General features: G+C 40.2%; 3 protein-coding genes across 5 annotated transcripts; 2 read left to right on the plus strand and 1 right to left on the minus strand.

The window, feature by feature from the left end:
- Nucleotides 1-4,413: 4,413 nt before the first annotated feature.
- Nucleotides 4,414-6,269, minus strand: LOC108067289 (testis-specific Plus3 domain a). 2 transcript variants are annotated; one of them, XM_070211639.1, is made up of 3 exons: nucleotides 6,147-6,269; nucleotides 4,637-6,040; nucleotides 4,414-4,585 (listed from the first exon to the last, which is right to left on the minus strand). In XM_070211639.1, the coding sequence occupies exons 2-3, from the start codon at nucleotides 6,030-6,032 to the stop codon at nucleotides 4,506-4,508; spliced, it is 1,476 nt and encodes a 491-aa protein (XP_070067740.1). In that variant the 5' UTR covers nucleotides 6,033-6,040; nucleotides 6,147-6,269; the 3' UTR covers nucleotides 4,414-4,505. The 2 variants fall into 2 exon arrangements, with proteins under 2 accessions (XP_070067740.1, XP_017011739.3); XM_017156250.3 differs by having other exon boundaries at nucleotides 6,112-6,248.
- Nucleotides 6,270-11,990: 5,721 nt separating this feature from the next.
- Nucleotides 11,991-20,559, plus strand: LOC108067304 (uncharacterized). 2 transcript variants are annotated; one of them, XR_011419537.1, is made up of 4 exons: nucleotides 11,991-12,250; nucleotides 12,303-13,234; nucleotides 13,298-13,472; nucleotides 20,425-20,559. XR_011419537.1 is itself a non-coding variant. In XM_017156265.3 (3 exons), exons 1-3 carry the CDS (start codon nucleotides 12,073-12,075, stop codon nucleotides 13,400-13,402), a joined length of 1,215 nt encoding a protein of 404 aa, XP_017011754.2. In that variant the 5' UTR covers nucleotides 11,991-12,072; the 3' UTR covers nucleotides 13,403-13,615. The 2 variants fall into 2 exon arrangements, 1 of the variants encoding a protein (XP_017011754.2); XM_017156265.3 differs by lacking the exon at nucleotides 20,425-20,559 and having other exon boundaries at nucleotides 13,298-13,615.
- On the plus strand, nucleotides 14,163-15,011 carry LOC108067305 (uncharacterized). Its single transcript, XM_044393657.2, has 2 exons — nucleotides 14,163-14,318; nucleotides 14,374-15,011. The coding sequence occupies exon 2, from the start codon at nucleotides 14,376-14,378 to the stop codon at nucleotides 14,856-14,858; it is 483 nt and encodes a 160-aa protein (XP_044249592.1). The 5' UTR covers nucleotides 14,163-14,318; nucleotides 14,374-14,375; the 3' UTR covers nucleotides 14,859-15,011.
- Nucleotides 20,560-22,525: the final 1,966 nt, after the last annotated feature.

Raw genomic sequence — 22,525 nt, forward strand, 5'->3', positions numbered from 1 at the left:
AGGATTACGCTCAGCAAATATTACGGTCGGTAAACTTTGAACAACTGCGACTGGTCGTGTGTTTCAAGTAAGGAATCCGTTATTATTACCAACCGAGAAATACTTTAAAATCTAAAAACGGGTTTTACAACGGACCGTAATCATTACGAGTTTAAAACTCTTACAATAATTATTATTTATTTTTATTATTATTATTTTAGTTAAAGAAAAAACCCAAAACAAATGATTTTTTTAAAAACTTTTTACTTATTATTATGTAAGGAGGGGGATAAACATAGAAATCAATATTGTTCTTCTAATAAATCGAAAAAATAATCCTTTAGAATATGTCATCAAAGTTTGTCGAAGTAAGTTGTTGCAGATTGAAGGCAGACCTCTACTATTTGCAGAAGACATGTCCCCTGCTGCGGAAAAGTAATGCATCGATCATCGTAAAATATTTTTTGCATAATATTTGGATGTATATAGGCAAATGAACATGATCTGCTTAAATCTTGAAAATAAATTGTTATAAAAAAGATGTGCTGTTTTATCTACCCTTCAAAGAAAACGTCCACGGTTTTGGGTACGGAAATATTTTAAAATTTTGGAAACGGATGTGGTAATTTTGGTTTCTTATTCACGATCAACAGCTAAGTATTTCAATTTATTGGTAAGGTTTTGTCCTAAAGCCTGAAGTTTGAAACTTAAAAACCATGTTAACCTGTTTGTATAAACATGGATTATTCTTATTTTGTACAAATACAACGACTTTTCCCCAGGCTAGAGATCCCGTCATCACATCAACGGATTTTCGCAAGTGGTTTCCGCTCGATTCAATTGGTCACAAACCGACGAGCCAGTCAGGTGGGCAAAAACACTTTCTCCCCGGGTCTCTGGGGCGTCGCATGCAAATCTACTTTATGGGTTCGGTGTTTGGGGAGGTCGAAAGTTATGCAAGCTGTGTGGATTGCGTGTGCCCGACTCTTAAATCGCCGCTGAAAACCGCAAGAGCCACGGAAATACAAAGCTGGGGATGCTGCCCACGGTTTTTTGGGGAGTTGGAGCATGTGCGATTTTAATTTTTAACAAGCCAGGTGCTTTGCGCCTGCTTTACATTCAGAGTCTTGACATTTTCCGCCGCGTCGGCTTGACGGAATCGCGGGGACGTGGGCTCAAGTTGTTCTCGGCTGTTGAAAAACTAATTTTGATTTTAATTAAATATTTATGACCCGCAGGCAGGGACTTCAGCAATCAGGGCTTTATGAAGAGAGTGGATATCCTCTAATAAAATAAGCAAATACCTGGCAAATAACTTCTGCTTATCAGTCAGTTGGGCTGTGGGCGGTAAGCGGTAAGAAAATTAGAGACCTATCCCCAGAGACTCGCTGACTCGCAGGTTGCGTGCCCAATTCCAAAACGGAACCCTTCCTTCTCTCCGGTTCCTAAGGTTCCTTTCCATGGAATCAACTATGACCCACAAGGCAGGAGGGGGATTGGACGCCAGCTCGTTTATTCGATCAAAAGTTACGAGCTCATCTTAGATTGGACATTAAATGGACACTAAAATATTTTCCATCTGCACGCAGGGCTCGAGAAAAGCCCGAAACAGGGTTGGAACAGGCGAAATAAATGTCATGAAACAACTCATTGACAGGCACATAAGGACACTGGTTTTATGGTCCACAGATATGACCAAAATATATGATTACCATGTGTCCGGCAGCATGCAAGCTCGTAAATAGGCATTTTCCCTGCTTTAGTTCTCATGGACACATCATGTCCCGTTCCCAACCCAACCCAGTCCACCCCACACTTCCGACTGACTATTTCCCCCGCCTTTCTTGACCTCCCCCCCTTCCGTCCGGCCATGATTTTCGTTGGTTATTTAGCAAGTGATCCAGGTGGGACTCCAGCAGACTGTCACAGGCCGTGGTGCAGTCGTAAAAATCAAAATAAAATGAAACTTATGCGTGATGTTTGGGGCTCTGGTCTCATTGGATTTTTGTTAGCCCTTCTCTACGTTTTTATGCCCGGGGTCACTTGCCCGCCTTACTAATGATGGGTTTTACATTTAAATGGAATCCACCGAATGACCCAGCAGCTTGACTTTAATGGCGGTTCTAATACAGTTGGCATACTTGTACTTGCTATATAGGGGGTTTATGCTTCTGGATAATATAAGAGATAAAACAGATCATCTGGTTCAATTAAAACGCCCTTAAAACAAAAATAGAACCTTAAAAACATCATAGTATTATAATCCAATCCCTCAATTAAAGCAGCTAAGAGAACTTATGCAACAGCTTTTTAAATATAAACTAACTTAAAATCGGTTTAAGATCGCCCTTCCTGATATCCTATTTAAGTAAGCCCCCTAACTTTGGCCCTCTTTGCACAACATAATGTGCCTCATTGTTCGATTTATGGAAACCAGATTTGGCCCCGACATTTGTTTGCAAATTAACCAATGAAAACATTGCGTTGCCGGCAAACGGGGATTCTATCGCGTGTCAAAGATCTACAAAACAGCTTCGATGGCCAGGACGATGCCAGGACATGGACGTGAATGATGCCCCACAGCTGGTCCGTTGGTCCGGTGGTCCAATGGTCCAATGGCCTGGGCCTCTTCATTTTCGTATAAATTCGACATTTATGCAGTCGCAGCCCTGAGTGTATGCTGATTTCATCTCATCTCGTTCAGGCGTTACGTGAGCTGATTACGTTAGTCACGCGCGATTGCCGAGGGTGTGGGATCCGTTGGATTCGTTGGTGGGTGGCTGTATTGGCAGCAGTGACCAGCAGTGTTGCCGGGTCAGCTAGTGAAAAGCCAGAGCTTTTCTGTCATGTGTTTTTTATTCCAAAATCTGTGGAATCCCCAAACATCTAATTTATAACATTTCAACATTAAACTAAATTTTAAATACTTAAAGAACACAACTCGATTTCTATAATCTATAAGAAAATATGACGATTAATTTTTTCATTCAAACTCAATTTAAATTACTGTTACTTGCGGTTTCCAGATAAAACTTCTACATTTTTTTCATCCCAACTCAAACATTAAACATTAAACTTCGATTAAAAAAAGTTTTTTAATCAATGAAATTACCACCAAATGCCAACATTTTTCGCTTTTTTAATTTCTACGTAAAATTATATCCATACCTCGAGTTTCTTAATAAGTGATCGAAAGTATAAGAACACATACCAAATTTCGACTGTAACTACAGGCTTATATTGTGGAAAAAAAGATTTTAAATAAAATAATTTATAAAAGTATACAACAAAAAGCTCTTATATGTTTTTTAATTATTAGACTTTGTTCAATTAAAACGAAATATTTTTCTTTGGCAAAACCGACAGCACCGATGGCCAGGACGCAGGTCCTTGCTCCAACCCGGCTTATTTCGGCAAAGTGAAATTGTGCCAACTTGCGACTTGATGAGAATTTCATTCGGTGCGGGATTTTATGACTCCGGCGGGGGGCGGCGAGGGGAAGGCCAGAAGTGTTGGGTCTAGGAGTTCCACTAAATGATTTTGCATTATTTGTCGATTCGAGTCCTTGTGGCTTCGTTGGCTCGTTGGCTGCCATAAAAAGTCAATGCATGCGAAATGTTTGCGTGACACGCTCGAACTAGTCTCCCAAATTCGGGATTCGTTTTCTTAGCCAGTTCCAGTTGGTTTATTTGTTTATTCATCGAATGGGGCGAATCGTAAAAATTATGTTGATGACTCATCAGTAAATGGCATTTATTTTATTGTCAGTCGAGCGCCCTTTGTCACCTTTGTGGCCGTGGGCACATCTTCAATTATGACCCAGCCCCCGCAGATGATTCCAATTCGACTTGATGCCCGGACTACGAATGAGTTTCTATTTGTATTATTAATGACTTGGCCGCTCCATCACACGGCGAGGTTGGTACTACTCAGTTGACCAATAATTATTGGTCAAAGTGCAGTGTTGGTGCTGGGAGTTTGGGACAAAAGATGTGTAAATAATAAATGGGTTCAGTGCGTTGAAGGGATGGCAAAGCTTAGTTTACTTGCATATCTAGAATAAAACCTCTAAAATGTATGAACAAAATTGTTAGTACCCAAGAACCAGCTTTTGACAGAGAATCAATTTCTGATGAGTCTTTTAAAATTGCGGGATCACCAGAGTAACTTACTCCTCAGTCACAACCTACTGTGACCATCAACGAAGAGGAGAGTAGGATACTGATGTTCTGGCTGGATAAAAATAACAGGAATAACAGGTTTAGTTTTCTCCACCTTTCCGATGTTTTTAAAGGCAAACATCCATGAAACTTTAAAAAACACCGATGTTTTTTCACTTTTATAACAGTGTGATTAGATCTCCACCACTATAACTTGAAAATGATCGACATTTTCGATACCACACCATTGAATTAATTTTATGTTACTCCAGTTCTTTAAGTTTATTTTACCAGGAAATAGCAATAATTCTAGATCTAGGTAGGTAGGTTACTGAAATCCATAGATCAAAATGCTGTTGTATATCCTTAGAAGTCCCTCATTATCACGTCCCAAGGGCCTTCGAACCTTGCATGCGGGGTACCCGGAAATAATTCATGGAGGGGAACTTTAAAACAATGATATTAGTACCATTTTCTATAAACCAAAGATCACTTACCTAGTCCGGATAAATCCAGATCAATTTGGAAATCATTCAACTTAAACAAGTCCACTTCATCCTCCTCGTCCTCGTTCTCGACCTCATTGTTTTGGTCTTCTTCGATCGGAATTTCGTTGACTGGCTCCCAATCTTCAGTTTCATCTGCCACTCGGCTACGGCTGACGACGGCACTTTTTTTATACTTCCGTCGCATGTACTGCTCCAGCTCGATTACCCCCGACTTGGGGGCCCGATCCGCAATGAATCTTTTGCGGCCGGAAGGCGCAACCGAATCGTGACGGTAAATGGTGGGCACATGGGCAACGTGCGATGAACTAGGGAGCTGTTTCCGATGCTCGCGGGGATTGTCAGCCTGGGCACTGCGCTGCTCGTCTATCTCCCGGATTTCTTGCTCCAATCTGTCCACTTTCTCCACATCGTTCATACCCACCGCCATATCCCGTTCCGTTATGAGGCATACTTTTTTATAGGCGGCTCTTTGCTTCTGCCCCACTGTCCCCTTGGTTTGTATCATCTTTTCGACGTCAGCTTCGGTGAATGAATACTCCGAGGCCTTCTTTAAATCACGCTGCTTCTTGGCGACGTCAACAAGTGTTGGCAAGAGGTGGTTATCGCGCTTATGGGCTGCCAACCACAGGAAGAACTCCTTCGATTCAATTGGCTGATTGGAAACCACATCCATCCGGCCAGTACGCCTTTCAGAGCCGCACTTTAGGCTCATAATCATGTTTGTCCGCTTACCATCCACCTGGTAATCTTGATCGCTCGGAAGCAAATCCTCGATCTGGTAGACACTATAGCACTGGCCAACATTCTGCCGCACAAAGCAACCGACAGCAGTCTCTTTGAGAATCGGTGTGTCCAGAATGTCCAACAGTCTCTTTCGTGTTATTACAGCCCGACTCAGCTCCTCCCGGGTGGTCACACATGGCTCATCTCCAGCTGCCTCCTGCGGATCGTCCACCTCACTGCTGGTGGATGAGTCGTCCGAGTATATTTCCGAGGCCTTCAGTTTTATTTTAGGAATGACCTCCGTCTGCCCCACACTGTCCTTGGAATTCTTCTCCTTGGCCAGCTTGTTATTTCGCACGCTCATCAAACGCTCGAAGGCACGGCTTTTTTGACCTCCAGCTCGCTGGTCATCCAAGTTGTGGCGTCTAGTCTGTGAGCGCTCCTTCAGTGCGAAGTCCTTAGAAGATGCCCTTCGCTCCCTGGCCAGCTTCGACTCATTAGGACTCGGCAGTCGATCATGATCCTCTGCATCACCAAGTAAGCGCTCATCGTACCCACGATTAAAACCCGCAGCTTCGGGAACTTCGCTCGTTTCGTCAACGTCCATTGGCTCAGCTGTTGTCATCATACGTTTCGTTATTCTCTGTGTAAAAGCCGACATCTTCCAACCTTAAAATAATAAAAATGCTACATTTAATAAACAAAACAATAAATAAATCAATAAAAAAAATAATACTTACAAATTTATGTATGCAAAAGTTTTTTGTAGCCTTACCACGTGATGTGCTCAGTTGAAGCTCTGCTCGATTGTGAAAAAGACTTCTGTAAACGTATGACGTTTAGGCTTAGCTAACTTTGACAGGGAATGACATTTATTCCAAAGCACTCTGTTTTGTGAAAAATGTTTATTGACTGTATAAATGAAACTAAACTGAAAAAATTGTAGGGGGATTCCCTAAACTGTTGAATTTCTGAATTGTTGAAAATTCAACAAAAAATTTCAGCAATTAAGGGAACCACCCAAAATGGTTCCTGTTGAATTTTCAAACAGCTGTTATATGTTGAAAAATTTCACGGAACTTAAAGCATGTAAAATTTGATTTATTATTGCTAGTTACTGTCTAAAAGTGTTACCAAGGTAAAAAGAACCACAAATATGCTTTCTAATACTAAAATGTTACAGAGTTGCCACAACTTTAAAAAAAAAAAACTCTGGCTTTTCAGCAATTCAACAACATTTTCAACAGCCCCGAGGCTGATGAATTGCTGAAATTTCTGAAAGTTGACTTTGTATGGAACACCGTATTAACAGCTGACCAAAATTCAACAGTTTAGGGAATCCCCCTTGTGTTAATTTTCTGAAAACAAAAACCTATTCAAATAAAGTAGCCCTTCTAGGATTTTTTATAAAAACACAAATAGACTTATCATTGGTTGTTAGAATAATAATACAGATTCAACCAAAATGTGTAATTGTTATTACACTGCGAATTAAATATATTTGATGGACACCGACTCCTTTAGAAATCACTTGACCTGGAATGACAAACATTTAATGAAAAATTAAAATAAATCGCTGTCCATTAATTGTGCTATACTAGGTGATTTTACATTTATGATATCTAACTTCAAATCTTACGATCTAAGACTGCTTAATAATTCTAGAAAGATAGCCTAAATAGTCACATGCAGAGGTGATTCTGCCACATCGAAGCCATAACTCATTTGCTGCTTAAGCTCATCCATACGTTCGCTTGTTTCAGTTTCAGTCCGAATTGCCATCAAAATCAGAGCCATAAGCCCGCACAAAATGAAAGCTGCAACTCGAGGCGGACTGGATGTGGAGCAGGAATCGGAATCGGAATGGGAGTCGGGATCGGAACAGGACTAGAAACTGTGGCTGACCACAATTTCACGTTTGCCTAGCCGTGAACACGTTCAACATGAACGGCGATTAGTTGCATTTGTTTACGAGTATGGATTTCGGATTTGTCTCCGGCTGTGCCAGGTCGCTCCACCAGCTCCACCAGGTCCACCACCATTTGCCACGACGTCGTAATGGCCGAGCCAGCGGTAACTTATTGCATCGTGGCGTGCGAGTGGCCAGCGAGTGCTCCAAAGGGGGTGGCTGCCCATCTGCCCATCAGACAATTGGATGGTTTCAGATAGGGATGTACTGCATTTTTAGGTGAATATAAAGTTATCGAAACAAATACTACAATTTGAAAAAAATTTATTTAAAAAAATAAAGAAAAATTTTAAATACATATACACTCAGAAAAAAAAATCGCCTTTAATTTAAGAAAATCGACCGTGATTTTAAATCGCCTTTGAATTAATAAAATTTTTCTTGATTATAGAAAAATTTTCTTAAGTTTATGGAAATTTGCCTTTATTTTTTAAAAAATAAATAAGAAGAAGAGTCGTTGAATTTCTTCTTGGATTAATGGCGATATTTTCTTGGATTAACGGCGATATTTTCCGGACTTTTTTCTTGAGTTAATGGCGAAATCGCCTTTTATTGTAGATATATTTCTAAAGGTTTTGATCTAAATCGTACTTTAGCCATCTCTAGCTCCAGTCCAGGTGGGAGACCACCACTGGCTCTCGATATGGATGTGATTTCGTTTTCTTTGCAAGTTTATCCACATTGTAAAGTAGACATTATGTTGATGTCCGGCTGAGATCCTGGTCAGCCCAGGTCCGCTGGGCTCGGCTCATATCGCACTTGGGACATCTGCCGACGGTGGCGATAATATCCCTGAAATTATTTTCAGTCGCTCGTACATTGGTTGGCCGTCCTGGTCTTGGCCCTTGTTTTATTGTTATTGTTTCGCTGCCTGGGCCATTGTCGTTGCCAACTTCGTGACTCTCTTGCCCTGTCGCATCCAATCCCAGCCAGGACACATTAGTGGAAGATGGACATTTCGGAGCTGTGGGTCTCCGGCTAAAGTTATTACATGTTATATCTCGCTTTTTCCGAAAGCTGTGCCACTTGCAATTATACACTTACTCTGCAACATTACTTTTTGGGTGGGCTCGGATTCGGATGGGGTTGTGTGTATGTGATTTTCGCATATTGGCGCTGCAAACTAATGGCTTCACTAACGATTGTAACCGTTGTCCTTAATGGCATCCTTTTGGGCATCACGCGCATCCCGTTTCACCGATTTGTTTTGTCTGTCCCACATCCCCCATCCACGGTCCATTGGTCATGGGTTTAGTATCTATGATGGAATGAAGAGATTGCCCTTCCCTTTGACTTTTCTTGGGGCAGTGCATTTGGGTAATTAGAATGGTTGGAGCAAAGGATATACAGTTCTGAATAAAATTACTTTTTAAGTTGAAAAAAAAGAAAAAGGTAACTTAAATCAAATTATAATATATATTTTAATTTTCCCTTGCTCTATTCAGAAACTCTTTTTATAGTGGTACTTCTCCTTAAATTTGTACCTACACACACTTCTTTCTTCAACCGTTCTGTCCACACATCTTGACCAAGCTCGTTGCGGTCAAAATAAAAATCGTACAAATTTATTGTTAATAGAAAAAGGGATCGAGCGGATGAGGCACGCACATTAAACCCTTCTCCACCGACAGTCTGCTGAAAATTCCAGAACTTTCGGGGTTAGTGGCAATGGGGTTGACGATGCCTATCTGGTCGTCGCCAGAGCCCCGTGGACACTGGACACTCGTAAACATCTCGAATCATGCGATATCGAAAAATAATCTCACAACGGAAATGGCATATTTAAAAGGCCAAAGGATTGCTGCGATTTAACTTATAAAATCGACGAGGCGAGTCCAATGCCCAGGAGGACTTCCAACCCGTGATAGTGGCGAAATCTCATCTCCTGTCTCCCCTTTTCCCCTATCCATTTTCCCCCAGCGACGGGACACAGCATCTTCGGGCACTTTTTGGGGGATTTTTAGTGTTTATTGCCATAGATTAGTTTGTTTATTGTAATCCTCGTTATAAATTAAGCAAAACTTGCGCTTAAAAACTCATTGGCAGCGCAGGCCAGCAAGGGTTGGGCCACCCTCACCGCCCGGCGAAGGGGATTCGAGGATTCTCCAGATGTCCTGGGCCATATTAATTTGCCGCATATTTCCCCGAAGGCGGCGGGCCAACTTGGAGCAGATAATTGCTGCAAATGGTTTACGACCGCAGCCGATAAATGCTGCAGTTGGACCCATTTTTGCCCAAAACAAATTTAATTTACCTTTTGTTTGGGATATCGATGAAAGAAACAGAGCCAAAGAAATTACAAAGGAAGTCTTCTATTTAAAAATACCCTTTTTATACCCTTGCAGACGGTATTATGATTTCAGTCAGAAGTTTGTAACGCAGTAAAGGAGACTGTTCTGACCCTATAAAGTATATATATTCTTGATCAGCATGACTAGACGAGTAGATCTAGCCATGTCCGTCTGTCCGTCCGTCTGTCCGTCCGTCCGTCCGTCTGTCCGTCCATCTGTCCGTCCGTCTGTCCGTCTGTTTCTACGCAAACTTGTCTCTCAGTTTTAAAGCTATCGGGCTAAAACTTTCCCAAAAGTCTTATATCTCTTGCAGGTAGTATATAAGTCGGAACGAGCCGGATCGGACAACTATATCATATAGCTCCCAAAGGAATGATCGGGGAACAAAATTTTAAAAAAATTATATCTTGGGTGTTTTTGAACCTATAACCTCCTACTTTTGGAAAGGCCATTTTTTATCTAATTCTGAATTTCGAATAAATTTTATTCAAAAACGGACGACTATATCACATAGCTGCCATAGGAACGATCGGAAAATTAATGGGAATATAATAGGAAATAAATTATTGCTTCGTTGGTTTTTATCGTATTCTCTTGTACTCTGGGATATGACTTTTTTTTAATGTTTTCGATTTTAATTTTATCAATATCGAACTACTATATCATGTAGCTACCATAGGAACGATCGGAAAATTAGTGATTAATAGAAATTATCTGCAAGGGTATAGCATCCTCTCTTGTTTGTACAAAAATTTACTAATTTTACATGGAATCTATTCTTAAATAATATTATATTATGGGCGTGGGCTAATATTAAAGAAATAGGAAAACATATTGAATTTTTAGGATTTTGCAATACAAATATTGCACACACATAAAAAAGGCCACACATGAATCCTTTTACAGATTCCCAGCGAAATAGTATGCAAATCGGCTGAATAATCAAGCCTCACTGGCAACTATATTAGAAACTGTGGGAAATGCAGGTAAATATCAAAATTACCGGATGTTCATCCGCCTCGTATTTTGTAATATTCCAAATCTATTTGAATGTCCGCAGCTGTTGTGCTCTCCTCATTCAATTCGCTTCGGCACAGAAGATTTTCCATATTGTTATCAGCAGTGGCGGCTGTTCAATAAGAAGCGGAAAACCTAATAAGCCGGAATCCCATACAGGTGACTGCTGAGTTGGGGGTGGGAAAATATGGCCCAGCATAAGCAGAAAATTTCTGGTGATGCCTGAGGAGCATCCGCGTCTTTATCCTTCTTTTTTTTCGGTGAAATGACAAAACTCCATTAAGAATTACGTTACGATTACATTACATTTCCCCCCTTTATTACATTTCCAATTCCTTTTTGCCTTTGTTTGGTATTCTGTGGGGCTTCCATTCGAGGGAGTGAGAGTTAGCGCGCTTCTAATTGCATTTTAAAATTGCGACACCATAAAATGTGCTTACGGTATAAATAATTATAACGGCATTTGTCGCAACAAACAGCAGAGCCCAACTGGAACTACTCCTCCATGGCCCCCAAACCCGATCCGGATCCGAGTAAAAAGCCAAAGCCGGAGTGGCAATGATTTCGAGTGTCAGGAAAAACGGAAAAAGGGATGGCGGGGGGCCAAGGATGATATTGCGAATACGACGAGTGTGCCGAGGACACTGGCATGCAGTCAGTTGTTGTCGCATCTCCTGGATATTGCATGAGTTTCGTGGCCCCTCCATCTGAATTTTCATTTCGCTTCCATGCGGCAACAATAACAACTGCGACGACGACGACGACGTCATGCGATTAACGTGAGCTGCATATTTTCAGCTAATTTTCTAATTAAAATGGTATTTATGCATTTTTCAGCTGGCAGAATTAAACATTCAGTGCTAAGGAGGCAGAAACCAGACAATTGCAAGGACACAACACGATATGGCTGGCTTTTAGAGGAGATCTGAACAATGAAGCGAGGATTAAGGTCCCCAAAAACGATATTGACATTACAAATTCGATTTAAATATTAATTGTAGGGGAGTGTAGGGTAATGTGACGAGTATGGTAATTTATTTCTTATATTTCTTCTTGTACTTTGTGCAGCCCAAAACATTTTAAAAACGTTTTAAAAATGTCTGATTGCATGGCAATACACACTATTAATTTTACAGTTTTTAACCTTAATGATTTGACCAGTTAAAGTTATTTGAATTAAAAATTTTAAATTTAACGTTTAAATTCTAAGAGACCATGCCATCTTATCCAAACAAATCACACAAAAAGCATATATATTTGTCCCTTTCCAAGCCTCTAATGATGCTCTAACGCATAACTGTTTTTATTTTGCCATTCACACAGAAGTTTACTTAACATTCGATCCGCAAGTTATCAGGGGACTCACAGTTCCGATTTGTTTTGTTTTGTTTAGTAATTTAGTATTCAAAATTAAACTATTAAGAATGGAAAATATTAATGAAGATATATGGATAAATATCCTAAAGTTCCTGCCCATGAGTGATCAGTTGTCTCTGGCCCAAGTCAACGTACGAATCTCGTTCTACGTGAAGTACCAATGGACCCTTCTAAAATCAGCGACCCTTACCCTAGACGACCTGGAATTTCTGGACGGGAATGAGAGTTAGCATACCATCGGTCTTTTGATTCCTTAATAATGTTAATTTTTACCTAGAACTGATGCAGGAATGCCTAAATAGTTGGTCGGGATCGGTGGAGCGCTTAAATCTACCCCGTGCCCAATGGGAACTGCTGACACAGTGGAAGGATTATAGATTTCCTAACCTCCGATGGCTCGACTGCTACATGGACTACAGCCTCGAGGAGGCCGACGAGGAGACCCTGCTGCTGACCGAGCTGTTTCCCCACCTGACCAATCTCACCCTCAATAGCGGCACCACAGGGCGTTACTTGTGGTGCTGGACACAGCTGAAGGAGCTGAATCTCGTCGGGTGCGAGTACCTGGAAACGGAGCACTTTAAGGAGGTCTTCGACAGCCTAAAGCTGACCAAGCTCACACTTCTTTACTACGGATACGCTGTGAATCTGGGCGAGGTGGTGCTGGACGTCACCCGGTGTTCCACGCTGGAAGAGCTGATCATCGACGACCTCCACTTGCTGGGCGACTTCCTGCCGCGGCTGTTGAATCTGCCGCACTTCCGCCGCCTGGCTTTCAACACGCGGGACTACACTAAGTTCTTGCTGCAATCTGTGGCCCGGCTCAAGCCGCTAAAGGTGCAATCGCTGGTCTTCAACAACTCCTTCTGGAGCAGTGCACGGGTGACGGAAAGTATCCTGCACATGACCAATCTTCGTCGGCTGGTCCTGCAAGAAGATGACATCGAGTCGGACCAGCTACACGTCATTTCCCGCAAGCTGCCGAAACTGGAGGAGCTGCATCTGGTAGAGATGCGCGAAGAATTCTCGCCCACCCATTTGTGGAATTGCATAGGTCTCTGCCCCATGCTAAGAGTCCTCAACCTGTCGTCTACCAAGTTGAGTTATCAGTCGGTGGATTTTAGCAACCCGCACCTCTCAAATATTCTGGTCAAACTCAGTTCTCCGCTGACGCTGAATCTCCACAACACAGGATTGGATCCCGAAAAGGTACGTTTACTTGATTAGTAGTACTGTACTACTAGTACTACCTAACACTATTTACCATCCTAGATTCAACCGACTATGGATTATCCTAATTTAAAAATCACATTCGAACCTATACACTTCGAAATTTGGAGCTCACAAAATGTGGAAATCGATTTCCACCCTGAATAAACTAACATCAGATTAAGCAGTTTACTAATACTAATAGTAAGAACCATCGCAGATTGCAATAAATCCCCAGGTAATCGCATTTCACACAAAAGAAGTTTAATCAGTTCCACAGAAAAACATTAACAAATACCTTATCACTTTTCATTCGTTTCCATCGGTATTGGGAGTGATTGCCCCAACCTATATATATCTCCAAAATCGAAACGGAAAGCTCACTTTCACTTCTAAACTGCTTGGTAACGGTAATGGATCGCACAAGGTGCCACTGCAAACACAGAAATGTGAGTCCCCTAAAAGTAAAATTCCACGATACCTATTGTGAACACAGTGAAACCGATTTGCAAAGGAATGAGATAGTCCTTGTTAAAGAGAAGCTGGAAGTTGTTGAAATTTCGAATCGTACTTTTACAGAAATATACTCAGTGGATGTAAGCAACTTTTTGTTTTTACACTTTTGAAAAATATTGATTTTTGGAAAAGTTACATTCAAAAATCCAATCGTTCCCCTAAGTACCTACTATTGGTAATATTGATAAAATATTAGGTACACTCAAAAAAAAATTTTAGAAAATCGCCTATGGATTTGCTTTACTGGCGATTTTTTTCTATATTTCTGGAATATTTCTTGAATTTAATGAATTTTGATTAATTGGAAGAAAATTTTCTTTACCAGTAGAAAATTTTTTTATTTTAAAGAAAAAAATCGCCAGTGAAGCAAATCCATAGGCGATTTTCTAAAATTCAGGGCGATTCATTTTCTGAGTGTACAATTTCAAGACTTGACCCAGTAAGCTTTCGAAAGTGTGACAAATTCTTTGTATACTTTGTGTTGTAATCATTTACCAATTTCGATATATATTTAAATTTTTGTAAAATTATCAGTTTTCTTTACTTTTATACCAATCTTCATATCAAAGTAAGTTAAATATATAAATGAAATTGAGGATATTTTAATGGTATCCCCGAAACAGTAATGACCAGTCCGCCACCTATTTTATTGGCCTGCTTTGTGCACCTGGTGCTGCATACAACGCTCTTCATCCAGCTGGATCCCGATGTATTCAAGGGCACCCCCATCCTGGGCAGCCAGATATTCTATCTGTCGGTAATGGATCTGCTGTGCGACTCCGAGGTGATACCCAAGCACTGGAGACGCGTTCCTCCATGGGGCAAGTTTGTCCTGGAGACCATCCTCGCCTTTCTGATTGGCGAATTTTCCATGGTGTTGGTGTGGCTCTCCATGGAGAGGCTTCTTCTCGATCTAATCAAGTGGACGGGACTTGATTACCCTTCCAAATTGTTAGTTTTGCACATCAGTACAGTGGGCATCGGCATTATTTCCGCGGTGACAGTGGCTGCGGTGACAAATCGTCCGGCAAAAATCCAGAAAACAGGTCGCAAAATCTGGAGCACTGCCAAGTATAATTGGCAGGCTATATTCGCCGATAAGAAGTAACCCGCCCATTGTGATTCCGTCATATGGCGATCCATTTCCGATTTTTTTCACAAGCACTTCCAACACACCGCAAAGGATTAATGAGACTATCTGAAACGCTTTAGGTTCCCAAATCATTCTACGTATCTTAAAATCCATTCAAGTCAATCCTTTTACCGGTTTTTTATTTTTAAAAAAATGGGTTTCCTCCGTTTAACAGATGCTTAATGTTCAGATTGACAACCATTTTAAAACGAGTCCAAGGCGACATTAGATCTATCTCTTTTTCTTTCCTACCTGTATTATTTATAGTCAGTATTAGCTATTCACCTCTATTTACTCCCATATTTTGTGAAGCTGCGCCCTGTTCGGTGAGACTTTGATACGCTCCTTGAAGAGGCGAGCTTGTTACCCGCACACTTGACAAGGATAATGCATTGGACAGCTGGCTGTCCTGGCTGCTAGAAGAGCAGTCAAACGCAGCTTGCACCGCACTTGGAAGTCGCATAAATTTGTGACCAGACCAGGACATATTGTACTGGAGCAAAGAAGACCAGTCAGAAGCTACTGTGGCTTATGTCCTGGCATCCAGCGAGTCCTGTCTGTGCCTCTGGCCCCCTCTTCTCCCTCGACTGCGCTCGGTCAAATTTATTTACTGTGTTATTTATTCTGTCACTTTGCAATGATTTTACCATTTTTGTTGTTGTGCCTCACAGGATAGGGAGCATTGGGTTGGGGACTCTGGACTCTGATTGGCCAGGAAACTCGGAAGTTTTTAGTGGTAAAATGTGAAGAATTAAAGCTTCAATAATAGAGTCTTGTTTTCTAATATAAATAAATACAAAAACCAGATTTTTTATTCTAGTAATCTCTGAATTTTGAGTACGGTTGTAGCTCCTTAAGTTGTTCTTATAAAAAAAAACTCAGCTAATCCATCGGAATCCTCGTTGGTGCACCACTAATGATATTGAAAAATTCAAGACCTCACAAACTATGCAAGTACAAGCTCTTCATATAAATGTAAACGAGGATGTCGTTTTTACTATTTTTTTAAATCTCGGCTTATTTAGCATTATATTTACTCTTTTAGCTTGACACTTTGAGAGTTAGCTTTTAATTATTCTGGTAATAGCATAAAAATATAAAGAGACCTACAAATATTACAAAAAATGTGCTTAATTAAAGCTGTTCTTTTTGGAGAAAAGCACGGAAACCTCTATATCGTTCTAATTGCTTCTTTTTCAATTCGTATACCTAAATATCTTTAACGTTGTTAAGTTTTTATTAAGTATATAATTTTGTGTATTTCTTGTTGCAAAGTCACTTTAAGCTCTAATCACTTTCCGTTGTCCCCAAACTAATGGAACTCCCAACTGTTCCTTCGCTTACAGCCAATAAACTTGTACGGCATATGTGGGCTGAAAGATTTGTTTGATCACGATCCTTCGACACATCCCGCGTCCCAGGGAAATGGAGCTTCGCATTTTCCCATTTTAACTGCAGAGCCAACATGTAATTTTCTCGCATTTTAACGGCCTTCAGCTGAGCAGAACGACGTGTGTCCTGTCGACGGCGACAGATTTTTCTAATGTCTCCATTCGAATCCTTTGGCCAAAGGCAATTAAATGTGCCACGGAATGGGAGTGGGCGGAGGATTTGGAGGACACATAATTGTTTTTTGCGTGCGTGAATGGCAATGAAGCGAGTACTGGATGCGGGTGAAGTGTCATAAATTCCATCGGAGAAACACGATTCCGTATGAATTATGTCTTATGGTTATTAGACAAAAGGACATCCCTGATCCCTTACACAAACACATTCAAACGTGGCGAATCATTCGCTGCAGTCGGGCGTTGGAGGTGTAATTATTAACATTTGTGCTGGGCGAAACAATTAAAAGCGAAAGCAGCTCGAATCAAAGAACAAGAAGGACTCTGACACACATAAAAGAGCTTGTTGGTGGGGGTGGGAGGTTGTGGGGTGGGGTGTGGAAGGTGTGAGAGATCTGGAAAATTGTCAGTGTGAAGAACACATGTGCAATTGCCGCTTGCCTTAATGGGCCATAAATAACCAGGACAACAATGAGGCGGCTGCACTGCATCCACCTTGGCGAACTTCCCCTTCCAATTCTTTTCTCTTTTATTTTCACTCTTTTTACGCCTGATATCCAGAAAGTGCAGGGGTATATTATACTGAGGAGCATGTATTAATAGGTTAACATATTTAATTAACAATAAGTAAGTAAAAAATATGTTTTTCTCTTCAGCTATACTAACAATGTTAGCCACTTCTGTTTTGATAAAAAATATTTTTTTTTTAAATATTTGTCAAGCAATGAAAATATTTTATAAAACTTACTTAATAGGTATAAACGTTGCGGACTCTACAGAATTTAAAAAATACATTTATTTTGTATTAAATAACTTTTTTTAAGGGCTAAATTACCGTATCTTCAAGTCGACTACATCAGGCAGTCCTTCTTCTCTTATTGTTGCTCGCCAGGACACATGGAATTATTGCACGTCGTCGTGCAGCCAATCGGTGTGCGTGTCCTTGCTGCCATATACACGGACACCCGATCGAGTACACACACATATACACACACTGCATGTGCATGTCCTTCGTCATTCATCAACGCTGTATGCGGTTGCGGCTTAGGGGTGGCCATGCAGCCTCGTCCTTGCCGCCCGCCTGCTTGCACTAGCCGATGTCTTCCCAAAAAAAAACATCCTGAATCGGGGAGGGAAATGGGCAAAATGTTGAAATGCGTCGACCGCTTTTGATTTATCGTCAATTGAGATGAAACATAAAACGCTGCTGCCAATAAAAGTGTTGGAAGCAACGGCGTCGTCGTGTATCCTGCAAAAAGGATAATGCGCAGCGCCTGTTTTAATTGAAAATAAATCTTGTCAATTTACGTCGCGGCCAGACACATCCTGATCCTGCAATTTCTGTTTGCTTTTATGTCTGATTTTCATTCCTTCTACCAAATTGTAAATTACTTCCGCATCCCCTTTTGTTGAATGTCCTTTTTGCTGGGTCTGGGTGTATTACTGAGTGTTTGTCCAGGGCCAAAGGTGTTGCGTACTTGCTACATTGCCTGTTCTTTTTTTTATGACACCAGAAAAAATATTCCGAAATCCGGCGACGAGCATCCGCAACCTTTTTGGCGAGGTCCTTCGGGGTCTTGTCCTTTTTGCAATAATAGAAAAAATCTACATATAAATAAACATTAAAATACTTTGGCGGCTGAATAAAAAGTCGGAAGTCTGCGAAACTTGGTTAAGTTCATCGAAGATTTGATACCTGATGAAACAAATTTCTATTTATTCTTAAAAATAAAATAAAAAATCGTTAATCTTTCGAAGTTTATATGCTAAATGTGATAGCATATATCACAAAACGTATATGTGTTCAAAATATTTAATTAATCATAATCCTAATAAAGGGTATCTTAGAGAAATAATGAAAAGGTTAAGATGGGTAAAATTGAAAAATTGTTTGTTTTTCATAATCTTTGTTCACCCTACCATATGGATGTGGATTTAATTATTAGGGTTCAAAGTAAAAGGGACCGAACAATTTTTTTTTTACTTCAACTGTTTTCCAATATTAAAGGTAAAGGCAAATTTAAGGCAAGTTGTAAATACTTTTGTAAGTAAAATGTTTTTTTTTCTATAGTTTAATTTAATTTATATAATATATAGTTTATATTATAAGTAAAGTATCTAATATTCGCTGAATAAAACTTTTCATCTTTCATAAAGAAACGGAAGCTTGACAAAAAAATTTGTTCTTCCTTTCCTTTTCTATTATTCTTGAAAATATTCTTTATAGCTGAGTAAGCTTTTGTGAGAGCCTGCATTTTAGTTTGTTTATACAAATCTTATGAATAGCTATCCGTAAAAATGGAAATCAAAATTCGCATTTCTTTATAGCTCTACTTCAATCTAATAAATTCTGGTCGGACAATCTTTGGACACATTAAACTGCTCGGATAGCTACCATTAAAATGTCGTTCCTCTTGTGTTCTCCACTTTGCCACAAATCAAGGCTAAAAATCATTTAAACGATTTTCCCGCACCCCAGGAAAATTGTCACTTTTGATTTGTTTGCCCTTGATATGGGGGCGAACTTTGAATTTATTTCCCCTGGCGCTTCCTCTTTTTTCTTCGGATGATTCGCAGGGTCCTTGCAAGTATCCCATTTGGCGCCGCTTGCATTTCCTTTGGCATTCGGTTTTGGCCAGAATGATTTCATGTGAAGCGGTGATTATTTTCACCTAAAATGCGTTGCCCTACCCCCTTTCCCACGAAGGATCCCTCCCTCGCCAAAACACACACACACACTCAGCTAACTGGCAGGATATTTATGGGCTTTGAGCGTGTTCCGCCTTTGCCGTGGGCGGTGGTGCACTTTCAATGTTTTTGCCAGTGTCTTTGGCCAGTCGATTCGCTGTCCCTCCACTTCCCTTCCCCATTCCCCCAACTTCCAGCCCACAGTGCCACTTGTATTTATGTCTTCGTCTATAAATCCATGTCTTCGAAGCACTCAAACACCCACACAATCGCCCCAAACACACACATGCGCGTCTTCATGTCAAATCGTAGATTTATAATTTTCGGCTGCGTCGCCAATGCAACTTGCAGGCAGCACATAAAAATTCGGAAGAAGCGAGAAGAATATCCGTTGTGCCTTGTCTTGGACTAGCAAGTACCCAGTACTCAGTAGAGGACTCTAAAGAGTTATTAAAATTTTTTATATTCAAACTGAAGGATCGCCTTTTCTTACCTTTTTACTTGTCAATTTCGTATTTAATCAATTACTTAAATACATTTAATTCACGTGCAAAACTAATATAAATCTGTAGAAAATATAAGAAGTAAATAATAATAACAATCATTTTAAATAAACTAATGATTAACTCGTTTGGCAAATTAAAATGTATTCATTATTGGTTTTTATGTAAACTAATCTTTCGTAGAAAAACTTTTGGTAGATCATACAGCCTTTATATAATAATGAATAATAATTCGTGAGGAAACCTCAGTATAAAATCTTAGTAAAAGATACATTTAAGTTGCGGTTATTGCATTTTTTTGCAGGTTAAAAAATATATTAAGTGTATACCCCCTTAAGTTCCATATTACCGGGTATGATAAGGAAACAAACACTCGCACACATCATCCGGGAGGACAGAAGGAGGATCGGCTGTGCCCAAACCAAAAGTGCATTTCAAACTTAGGGTTGGAGGTCGGAGTCGGGGCGACTTGCCTCGGTTCTGGGCTGTCGAATTCCATGAATTATGATTTTTGATTGAAGTTGAGTTATTGCAATTCAATTTATTATAAATGCGGTTGCCACGAACCCTGCCATGCCCACCCTTCCGCCGTCCTAGTGCCCGTGGAAGGCGTCGCCTGCTCAGGACATTGAACTATGAGTTCTTGGCGTGGCCGAATTTCTGCCATGTTTGACTCTCCCCCTCCTCGCCCCTTTTCCATGGTTGTGTGTGCCGTTTTCGACACTTTTGCTAAATTTATTGCCGATTATTTTTACATTTCTTTTTTCAATTTTTTCCTTTTTGCAGCCACCCCTCGGGAATGGTGAGGGCTTCAAGGCAGGAAAGTGTTCCTGGTGTCGCGGCAATTATTTTTAACATTTTTGTTGATTTTCCATTGATTATTCGGGGTTCCCTTTGTCGAGGACATTTCGGGCCAACTATGCAAACTTCTGGATGTCTGAATTTGAAGACAACTGAAAGGAGGTTCAATGGAGCATAAAAGCTGTTTGGGAGTGGTGGCAAGGCACCAAAACAAACGGAACGATTTAAAACAGTCACTCATTAATACTTTATGAACATTTTGTATTTATTTTCAAACTTAAAAAAAAGGGATAATGACATTTATTACATGTATATTATATTTTTTTTTATTATTATATGAAAATTCCACCAAAAAATTATATAATTTGATATTATGTGGTATCATTTTTGTCTTGATATGCGGCATCTCAATTTGATATGCTCGAAGTCTAAACAACAGAACAGTTTGATTTTTGAATGTGTGAGAATTTGTTTTTCCCGCTTTTCTTCTTTTTCGAAGTCAGACAGAGAGAATTCGGCCATATTTTAATTTGTTATATCAATTTTACCAGTATTGCATGGTATAAACGATATACCGGAAATTTAACTCAAATCGATTTGATCTCGCCGTTTTTTTGTGTGTAGTGAATGCGATATTTGTTAATCAACCAAGTTTCCTTCATTAATGCTTGGTTCTATACGATTTCGTTGAGTCAAATATTACTAGAACTCATTCTGAGAGGTCCCAACCCCATTTGGCCGTTTATTTAGCCCTACAATCCATTACGCCCTGCATATGCAGGCCATCAGCGATATTAGCTATTGGTTCCCGGCTATTTATATGGCGCATAAATCAGAAATACGGGCCAAATGGCCCGGACACTTTGCGTACGCGCTAACCATGAGTTACTCGCAATTAAGAGAAATATATTAGTCTAGCAGCTGATTTAATTATTTAACGATGAAGTCCAAGTCGCGGGCGGCGAAAGAGGTCCCAAAAGTGGGCGGGGACCACCAGCCGGCTGGCCCAGCCGTAAACAAGCCGAACAGCAGCCGTGTCCGCCTCTTCTAAGCGCCGAGACAACCGCATCACAGTCAGACAAAGGCATCACAGACCATCCGGGAGAGGGGGAGGCGATGAGGACGAGGTGGTCACCCCCGGATGAGGTAGCCCAGGGGGGAGGAGGGGTCCAGGACGTAGTCAACCCGGAGGAGGTGAAGGTGGAGGGGCGGGATTCTGTAATTGCACCAACGCGCATAATTCATATCAAATGACCATTTTAAAATCCTTTTATTTCGGTGCGTCGCCCTGTCTCTGTGTGCCATGGCTTCCATCTCTCTCTGCTTATTTTACACTTAAACAAAATTGTGTCCATCATAATGTTTCCTTGGATAAGAAATACTATTTATATTTTCCTTTAAATAAAGTTAAAGCTATTTATTTTTGTACAATACAAATGTATTAGTGTCTTTATAACGGTGTCTTTATAACATTTATATTATAAAATTGCACTTATTAATTAAATATTAAGCTTAATGATGTTTCCTTGGATAAGAAATACTATTTATGTTTTCCTTTAAATAAAGTTAAAGCTATTTATTTTTGTACAATACAAATATATTAGAATTAGACGGTGTAACGGTGTCTTCATAACATTTATATTATAAAATTGCACTTATTAATAAATTATTAAGCTTGAAGCAGGGTCCTTTAAATGTAAATTTTAAATATTCTAAACTGAAACTTTAAATTTGTCGTAAAAATATTAGAAAAAATCAAAAATTTAAAACATTTTGTTAATGTTAATACATTTGTTTAAAGTTATATATTTATTTCATTTATTTCTACCTAGCTCTTCACTTTTTTCAGTGCACCCCAGCCCCTCAAAATATTTGAAATAATAATTCTTCGAGATAAATTACCCAAAAACAGGTGTGTCAGTGTGTGTGTGTGTGCTTCTCTAAATTGCCCTGATGCTGATGCTGGTCCTGCTCCTGATGCTCCTCCTCCTGTCCTTCGCCCCGCTGCAGTCCCCACGCGAAACAAAGACACAGAGCCACCACTACAACTACGCCAGGATATCACTCTGCCCGGCCATCCTGCCAT

Source organism: Drosophila takahashii, chromosome 2L, assembly GCF_030179915.1.
Source record: "Drosophila takahashii strain IR98-3 E-12201 chromosome 2L, DtakHiC1v2, whole genome shotgun sequence".
Classification (NCBI taxonomy): Eukaryota; Metazoa; Arthropoda; class Insecta; order Diptera; family Drosophilidae; genus Drosophila; species Drosophila takahashii.